The sequence below is a fragment of the Branchiostoma belcheri genome, unplaced genomic scaffold (assembly GCF_001625305.1).
Source record: "Branchiostoma belcheri isolate BF01 breed outbred unplaced genomic scaffold, Haploidv18h27 scaffold22, whole genome shotgun sequence".
Taxonomy (NCBI): Eukaryota; Metazoa; Chordata; class Leptocardii; order Amphioxiformes; family Branchiostomatidae; genus Branchiostoma; species Branchiostoma belcheri.
In genome coordinates, this window is record NW_017803713.1 from 2538690 (window position 1) to 2547968 (window position 9279).

General features: G+C 41.8%; 1 protein-coding gene and 1 long non-coding RNA gene across 3 annotated transcripts in view; one reads left to right on the forward strand and one right to left on the reverse strand.

Moving 5' to 3' along the window:
• The window catches only part of LOC109470180 (zinc finger protein 431-like), a 6070-nt gene extending 327 nt beyond the window's left edge, over positions 1-5743 (forward strand). Inside the window, exons 1-2 of one of the 2 annotated variants that reach the window (XM_019768988.1) lie at positions 2460-2578; positions 3271-5743. In XM_019768988.1, the coding sequence (XP_019624547.1) occupies positions 3273-5639 (2367 nt within the window). In that variant the 5' untranslated portion in view covers positions 2460-2578; positions 3271-3272 and the 3' untranslated portion in view covers positions 5640-5743. Of the gene's footprint in view, positions 1-2459; positions 2579-3270 lie in introns of those variants that run through there. The other variant, XM_019768989.1, reaches the window with a different exon arrangement.
• The window catches only part of LOC109470234, an 18896-nt gene continuing 9632 nt past the window's right edge, over positions 16-9279 (reverse strand). Inside the window, exons 2-4 of the long non-coding RNA XR_002140237.1 lie at positions 953-1077; positions 492-591; positions 16-122 (exon numbers count right to left, since the gene is read on the reverse strand). This is a non-coding gene — a long non-coding RNA (uncharacterized LOC109470234). The remainder of the gene's footprint in view (positions 123-491; positions 592-952; positions 1078-9279) is intronic.

Consider the following 9279-nt stretch of genomic DNA (forward strand, 5'->3'; position numbering starts at 1 on the left):
CAAAATCTCCGGAGAAAAGTGGCAAAAACACCTACGATCTATGCTGCCCAGGACATCTGCGCTGGGTGCTGGCATGGGAGTCTTTTGAACACTGGCTGCCTTCACTTGTCTGTACTTTTCCACTGCAAGAATCATCATACTGGTAAGCAAGACAGTCATTTTTATTCTAATTTATCAGTTTGGCAGACATACATGTATAGGCTGTCACAATCTATCATCCTTTTGGTTGTCTTATGGGATAGATAGACTGATCTGGACAATTACTGTGACAGGTAATGGATAGTACATACTAAGCTGTTTTAATTCCATGAATTCGTAGCCAGAGTGCTTAAATTTTACACCTGTGCATCAATGCATTCTACATAGTATATGATATAGCATATTTGGTGCACTAATTAAGTAAGCTGTTTTTATATGGTTGTCCCTTGATACAAGGAAACATTAGAGAGAGAGATTGTCAAGATGTACATGTAGGTGGAAGAAGCTCCTACCATTATCACCATACTCCAGCCTCACAGCATAACCCAGCAGCCAGTCCATCACAGCACTTTTGTCTCCATGGTTAACAGGACATGCTAGCTCCTCTAAATACTATGGTGGAAGGAAATAAGGAAGACTTGGTTAATAATTACCGTATCAGCTGCATCTGCAGGTCATGTGTATATCTATTCATCCAGAAAAGCGATTATAGTAAGATCCAATAATTCTGCTTTTTTGTGTCACCCACCATTGCCCTGTACATGTAACGTTACATGTACATGTACTTAAAATCAGATTACATTAGATTCTGTCTGCCCCTCACATGTGGTTGAATGCTTGCTTTTGAACCTTGACATGTCTTTCTACTCTTTGACTGGCAAATGCCAAGCCCCACCAAGCTAGACATGTAGAAGTACACACAGAACTGGTCATGTTTGGCACATGTCAAGCAACTATCATCACATACTAGTACCTGTTTGAATGCTGTTGGCCAGTCTGCACTCTGAATGTTACGTAGATTTGCTCTGTCTTCTATTTTGTAGTGTCGCACCTTCTGGTCCTCAAGCCAAACTATCATATTTTGGAATTGTGCCTCATCTGCAAGTGTTGGAAAAATGCTGTTACCAGAGTGAATAATAAACATACTGGTAACTTACGTGCCCAATATGTTGAGACCTGTCCAATGGTACCATAACTATAAGAGCTGCTCCAAGTCTGACAGCATCACAGCTTATGCGGTGTGGCATTTTGTAATCTGTTGTCTTGCTAATAATAATAAATGTCTGTTGAACTTATCAACATCGTGGCTTGTACTATATGCTCTGGCAATGTGCTGTTTATAGATGAGCATTAATAGATTTCTAAGTCTAACTATAATCAATGTTACATGGGAATGGCAATTTCCATTGCTTCAGTTATCATCATTTCAGTTTTGTTACCTGTTAAAATATTTTGATATACATTTGTACTGGTAAATCTCAGACAAATGATTTGCACTCAAATTAGGTTCAAACCCTCGTGCTCAACGTGTCCCTTCATCATCAACTGTGTCCCTTATTTGAATGACAAAACTGAATGAGAAGACCATAAAAAGATGTGATGTTAACGTTAACGGGTTTACTGTATATTCAGGTGCAGAGTAGAGCTGAGTACAGAGCTGAAATACACTCCTGCAAATGACAGAAGACTGATAGTGATACCACTTCATCAAATGTTGTCCCAGACAGGTGCTCTTCCGCGCTGGAGATAGGGGGAGGGCTGCAGGGGGAGGGGGACGTTAAGACGGATCTCTTCAAAATTTCACCAACTATATATACCCACTAGTCAAACGGGGGGAGGGGGGCAGATTTTCATCGAACTACCACTAGTCAAACTACATAACGCGCAATGCCCACCTGCAATGTTAAAACTGTTCGGTTGGTGGTATTCTAGAGCTGCGAGTTTCCTGCGGAACATGTTGTCGGTTTTGAACGATAACCTAAAAACGAGAAAATTATACGAGCCCAATCCAGAATCCCCCTTGGGTTGCAGACGACAGCGAACACTACCGGACACGGCTGACAAGACCTGGGACCGGCATGCTTTGCGCATAGAATCTGGCGGGAAATTTACATCTTGATTGCCCTTGATGTCCTCGTGCTCAGCATCTACTCTACAAGCAGAGGTTGTTGGGAATGATCGTTAATTTTTTTTATATATGGCCCTTTTTGTCGGTACCCCCACCCGTCGGTGGCCGGCGACCTTTCTCTGGCTATAAATGGATAGGGATCTGCTTGGAGATTACTCAGCGTTCGCAAAGCATTTCTTTGATTTCCGTTTATACCTATGTCGACTTGGTTTAAATTTGTCCTCGACGTGGTTTCATTCTCCGTGGAGTTTTTTTTACACATGGTAAAGGCGTCGGCGAGCGACCTCAAGAAGCGGATAATCAGGTTGTTCAAGTCTACGTGAACTTTAACCCCAACATACCTAATTATCTACACCAGTCCACCATTTTGTTTAGATGAGTGCACTGCATAGAGAGCGGTTTGCAATATCTTCAAACCTTCTTGGTCAAACTGAAAAGCCGGATTGATTAGGAACCACCACTGACCGGAAGGTAAGACCTCTGGGGCCCTCTGGTCCAAACTACATGTAACAGTTACAAGTACTCACTGAGTGAAAACTTCCTTCGATGAATCAAATTATGCTTTAGCCTGGTTGCGAGCTCCGTAGTTTCCGCCCACTCCCTAATGTCGCTGGTTGTAGCGGGCGGAAACTCTGGAGGATCGCACCAAGGGTAGCATCACCCAGACTATCGGTAGTCTCCACCTGACTCCTTTGCAAGCTGAATAAATAGTATAGTAGAAATCGGCATAAAAAGGGGATTTGGCCAGATGGACCCTCTCTGGCCGGCCAACTCCTCTGGCCAAATACTAAGTAATTATTAAATCCCCTTTTTAGGCCGATTTCTAAAGGAGTCTGATGGAGACTACTATCAATGCCTCCCACTTGACCTGTGATATTTATGCAAGTAAGACCAAGGACGTGGTCAGTAGTAGCATTAAAATCACATGCACATATTACGTTACTAACATACTAGTAGATATGAAATGAAGAAATGATGCAGAATTTGGTACAGTGTACATTGTTAATCCACGCCCAAGATAATATCCATAACATTATGATTTTGTAAATATAACGTTATAACGTCAATGATACATATTTGTATAAAGTTTCTAACATCATGCGTGGTCAATATTTCAATTTTCTGTACAAGTAATGGTAACCTTATTTCCTATTTGTAACTAGAAATGGCCAAATCATCTGGACCTCATACTAGTATCAGTGTGGGAAGGACACAAATGGCAGGCAGGAGGACCAGACAGAAGCAGGAAAAGCAGCAGGACAAGGGAAAACAAAACTCTACTAGGTTTGACAAAAAAGCCTTGTCACATCCAACTTACAGTTGTAATCAATGTGAATTTTCTACCCGCTCAAAAATCAGCTTCAAACGACACATGGATAAACATGGCATTGAGAAACCGTATTCATGTGAAGACTGTGGATTCAGGACAGCTTTTCGGGGTTCTTTAACCAGACACAAGAGGAAACATTCAGGTGAAAAACCTTACAAGTGTGAACATTGTAATTTTTGTACTGCAAGGAGAGACTACATGGACCAACACATGGTTAAACATTCAAATAAAAGGCCTTACAAGTGTGATCAGTGTGACTATGCAGCAGCACGGAAAGACTATTTGGACAGTCACCTGGTTAAACACACTGGTGAAAAGCCATACATGTGTGATGAGTGTGGATACAGGACACCTTATAGGTCTCGCCTATCAGAACATATGAAAACTCATAAAGAGAGAAAACCTTACAGCTGTGAACATTGTGACTTTTCTACTCGTTGGAAAGTCAATTTTCAGCAACACATGGCTAGACACAAGGGCGACAAACCTTACAAGTGTGATCAGTGTGACTATTCTGCAGTGCGGAAAATCTATTTGGACAAACATCTGGTTAACCACACTGGAGAAAAACCTTATATGTGTGGAATATGTGGATATGGCACAGCTTATAAGTCTCACCTAGCAAGGCATATGAAGAAACACACAGGCAAAAAACCTTACCGGTGTGAACAGTGTGATTTTCATACTGTGAATAAAAGCCAGTTCGAACAGCATGTGGGTAAACATACAGGTGAGAAACCTTACAAGTGTTGTCAGTGTGATTTTTCCACTGACCAGAAAGACCACCTAGAACAACACATGGTTAGCCACAGTGGTAAGAAACCTTACCCAGGTGGGGAACGTGGACACAAGTCAGCTCATAGGACCCAAGTTTCACGAGATACGAGCAAACGTAAAGATGGCAAACGTTACAGCTGTGATCAATGTGGCTTTTCCACCAGTTCAAAGAGCACCTTACAACAACACATGGGTAAACACAACACTGAGACACCTTACATATGTGGAGAGTGTGGATTCAGGACAGCTTTTCGTTCTTCTCTGTCTCAACACATGATAATGCATACAGGTGTCAAACCTCACAGGTGTGAACATTGCAATTTTTCTACTGCAAGGAGAGACTATATGGACCAACACATGATAAAACATTCAGGTGAAAAACCTTGCAAGTGTGATCAGTGTGACTATTCTTCAGTACGAAAAGTGTATTTGGACAAACACATTGTTCGTGAACACATGGGAGAGAAACCCTACGTGTGTGAAATGTGTGGATATGGAACAGCTTATAAGAGCCTTCTATCTCGACATATGAGGAAACACAAAGGTGAAAAACCTTACAAATGTGAACAGTGTAATTTTTGTACAGTAAGTAAAATCCATCTAGAGCAGCATATAGTTAGCCACAATGATAAGGGTTTGACCATTAAGAAGCCTTTCATGTGTGAAAAGTGTGGATTCAGGACAACTTACAAGTCCTTCCTATCCCGTCATATGAGGAAACATACACGTGAAAAACCTTACAAGTGCGAAGAATGTAATTTTTGCACTGCAAGTAGAAACTATTTGGACGAGCATATGGTTATGAAACATTCAAGGGAAAAACCTTACAAGTGTGATCAGTGTGACTATGCTGCAGTACGGAAAGACTATTTGGACAAACACCTGGTTCAACACACTGGAGAGAAACCATACATTTGTGAAGTGTGTGGATATGGTACAGCTTATAAGCCCAACCTAACACGACATATAAAGAAACATAACAAAAGTGCAGAACAATACAATTGTGATCTCTGTGATTTTTCTTCCCCTTGGAAAGTCAATTTGCAGGAACACATTGGTAGACGTCACACAAGTCCAAGTGACAAACCTTACCAGTGTGATCAGTGTGACTTTTCTGCAGTACGGAAGTTTGAATTGAAGGAACACCTGTTCAAGCACACCGGAGAAAAGCCTTACATGTGTGGAATATGTGGATATGGTACAGCTCATAAGCCTCACCTGTCACGACATATGAGGAAACACACAGGTGAAAAACCTTACCGGTGTGATCTTTGTGACTTTTCTACCTGTTGGAAAGTCACCTTAGAACACCATATTAGAAGACACACCGGTGAGAAGCCTTACATGTGTGGGGAGTGTGGATTCAGGACTGCTTCTAGATATCGACTGACACGTCATTTAAGGATACATACGGGTGAAACCTAATAAGTGTAATAACTGTAACTACTCTATAGGTTAGGAAAGACAACTTTAAACAATACACGATTAAACATATTGGTGAGAAACCTCAGGATACATGTATTTGTATTTATTTGTATTTATTGGTAATTAAACAAATCATTACAAGGGTCAGCACACATATGATCAGTATGTGACTTTTCTGCAGTGCAAAAAGATGATTGACACCTGGACCACAGAGAAGATATATCCAGGAGCTGCCGGGGTAGGTCTAAGTCTGGTAACCAGGCTACTTGCTCTGTGCCTGAGCATCGCTATGTACCCCGGTCGAGTGCCGGCGTGGTCCTGCCAGACGAGGTGGAACTTGTCTTAGAATAGACACATCATTGGTTCATTACACGCGGCTCTTGAAGTTGCGTCCGGGAACCTTTTGGTATTGCATAATTGAATCAATAAATATTATCCCTTTTTCCATGACCAGGTCAATATGCAAATTTAACCGGTGAAGCCACATTGTGTTCAGGCTGAAGTCGGAATATGTTGAAACCGACTCGAAACAGTTTCAATGTGACTACAGGTGTTCAGACGGAGCCACATTAAGGGTGCATGTGAATAAACCATTCACTCTTTCTCTCTCTCTCTCTCTCTCTCTCCCTCTCTCTCTCTGGTGGACTCCGACATCAATACAGTTTTGCAAGCTTAATGTGAAGAGGGCCTTACTAAATACAGGTGGCAGTGCGGATCCTGAATTTTCCAGGAGGGCCTGCATGCCCTTTTCCGTTAACCGTTATGGGCTATTTTAATTCACCGTTAATCGTTGCCGACCCGCTCTAATTCAATGTTAAGCGTTATCGGTATATTTCTCGTGAAGCGTTATTGGTCATATTAATTATTCGTAAAGCGTTATTTGTCATCCCAAATCAGCGTTAAACGTTACTGAATAATTCTTCGTTACGCATAGACCTGCGTTCTAGTAGTCAAACCTCAAGAAGCAGTCGTCACTTTGCCCCTCAAAATGCAGGAAAATGCGTTATTGAAGGTTTAAAAATGCAAAATTTCACGGGGGAACATGCCCCCGGACCCCCCTACATTGCTCGCGCCTTTGGCACTCGACTCGTGCCTGCTGCGCTCGGTCCCCCTCTTCAAGTATTTGTGGGCGGCCTCGGGGACCAAGGCAGGCGTGGAACAGAGGGTACTAGTGTGAACACACTTCGTTACATACATTTCGTCAGCGATCACTCTATCTCACCAATTCAGATATCGAATATAACACAGTGGAGTTCGAAAAAATGCATGTCAATTTGCCGTTATATTAAAGCGTCACCAACCGTCCTAAATTTACCGTTAAGCGTTACCAACCATCCTGAATTTGACGTTAAGCGTTTTCGGGCCTGCTGAATTTACCGTTAACCGTTACAAGGACACCCCCATGCAGACCCTCTTCCAGTCTTGCTTGGATCATGACAAGAAAGATCAAAGCCTTATACTATATAGTTATAGCCCCATACTATAACAATTTTTTGTTACTTCTGGGTACAGAACTTGTTTCGGGTGGTTGAGATTAATGTTACTGGTTTGTCAGTGCAATTGCATGATGGGTGGGAGGTGATTTTGACATTTGATTCGTGATCATTGATAAGGAAGTCACTTGAAGTTGACCCAGTACATGCCTCTTTAGGAGGGTGTTGTAATAAATCATACAATCCCCTCCACAGTTCCCCAAACACTTCCCCTCTCAGCGCTGTGAACTTGAAGTTGGTGAAACAGAAAACCCAAAATTCTTCCCAGACGTCTGAAATACCAATGTCCTTGGAAAATCACTGTTGCCAAAAATGGTTGCAATACTGGAATAAAACAAATGGGGTGAGTCTCTTCAGATGAAAGAAAGGGTTACTTTTTACAGTGTCTTCTGTAATAACAAGGAGGTTTAAAATCCTTGGTTATAGTCACAATAATAATATTATTCCCCAAAGACGTCGTTTAGTCAGGGGGGAAAATGATACTATCCCATCATCCTTTGCAATACACATCCCACAACACGTGTCCCAGATGGCTGACTGTCAGCACCAGGCATATAGTCTTGTCATGTTTCCTTTAAAAGTGCAGCAATGGCAACAATTTGACCAGTAATTTTTGGTTCTTTGAATTATCAAAGGACTCAAGTAGTGTATGAGGCTATCTGACTTTTGTAACTTATGTACAACTTCTTACATTGTGTCTTAAACATTTATGCAAAATTTGCTTCAAAAATGGTGCTCAAACTTCACCAAACTAATGTGCTTTTCTACAAACTCTGTTGATTGGTGATATTATACATCTTGTGCATCAGAAAACCCCAAATGCACCAAAAAGCACCCATGGGAAACGAAAGAAAATTGCATTTGTTGATGATTATTACATAAATCATATCAAATATAATATTTTCTTCTGTTTCCCATGGGTGCTTTTTGGTGCATTTGGGGTTTTCTGATGCACAAGATGTATAATATCACCAATCAACAGAGTTTGTAGAAAAGCACATTAGTTTGGTGAAGTTTGAGCACCATTTTTGAAGCAAATTTTGCATAAACGTTTAAGACACAATGTAAGAAGTTGTACATAAGTTACAAAAGTCAGATAGCCTAATACACTACTTGAGTCCTTTGATAATTCAAAGAACCAAAAATTACTGGTCAAATTGTTGCCATTGCTGCACTTTTAAAGGAAACATGACAAGACTATATGCCTGGTGCTGACAGTCAGCCATCTGGGATACGTGTTGTGGGATGTGTATTGCAAAGGATGATGGGATATTATCATTTCCCCCCTGTCGTTTAGTTAAGGCGGCACAACACAGTTTTAGCCCTATGGGGATTTCTATAGTTAAGGACCCCAAAGTGACTCACTTCGACTCACTGAAAATCATAGTAGGGTGCACAAGCAAGGTTCAGATTTTTAATATGTTTAATTTCAGGGTATAGTGTACAACATATGCGAAAATGAGCTTAAATTTGCCGGCTAGTTTTCTTCTCATGCCCTCTTTTATTAGCGCCACTGCGGAGGTCATGGAACTGCAGCCGACGCACAGTACTAGGCGGGACAAGTATCCAAGCGCAAATCTACGCCGACTGAACACGCACCGTAATTCAACTTTTACAGTCTCAAAACTGACGTATTCCTCTAACACTTACCACAGGTTCTATCTCGATGCCATGCACAAAACAATCTCTGCACCCTTCTCTAGTATTGTGCAGCACTACTTTGTGCCCGGACTACTTTTGACTACGGGGTTCGCCCATAAATACTGTGTTGTGCGGCCATAACACGCAATCGACGACTCAGGGGAACAACGATTGCGAGAAGCGGAGCAGACGTTTATTACAACATTCACGGGCAACTTATGGCGGACAAAGCCGTCCCACGATGTGACCTCTAGTGGGGTCAACTCAACCTTGACCTTTAGGGTCAACTCAACCTAATAACCACTATAGTGACGCTGTTACAAGTATGTCCACTGTGCTCTGTGTTGGGCTTGTCGAGGCCAGTGTGTGAGTGTGTCTGTACTGCATGTGTGAGTGCGTGTCTGTGTGTGTGTGTGTGTGTGTGTGTCTGTGTGTCTCTCTCTCTCTGTGTGTGTGTGTGTGTGTGTGTGTGTGTGTGTGTGTGTGTGTGTGTGTTAGTACGTACG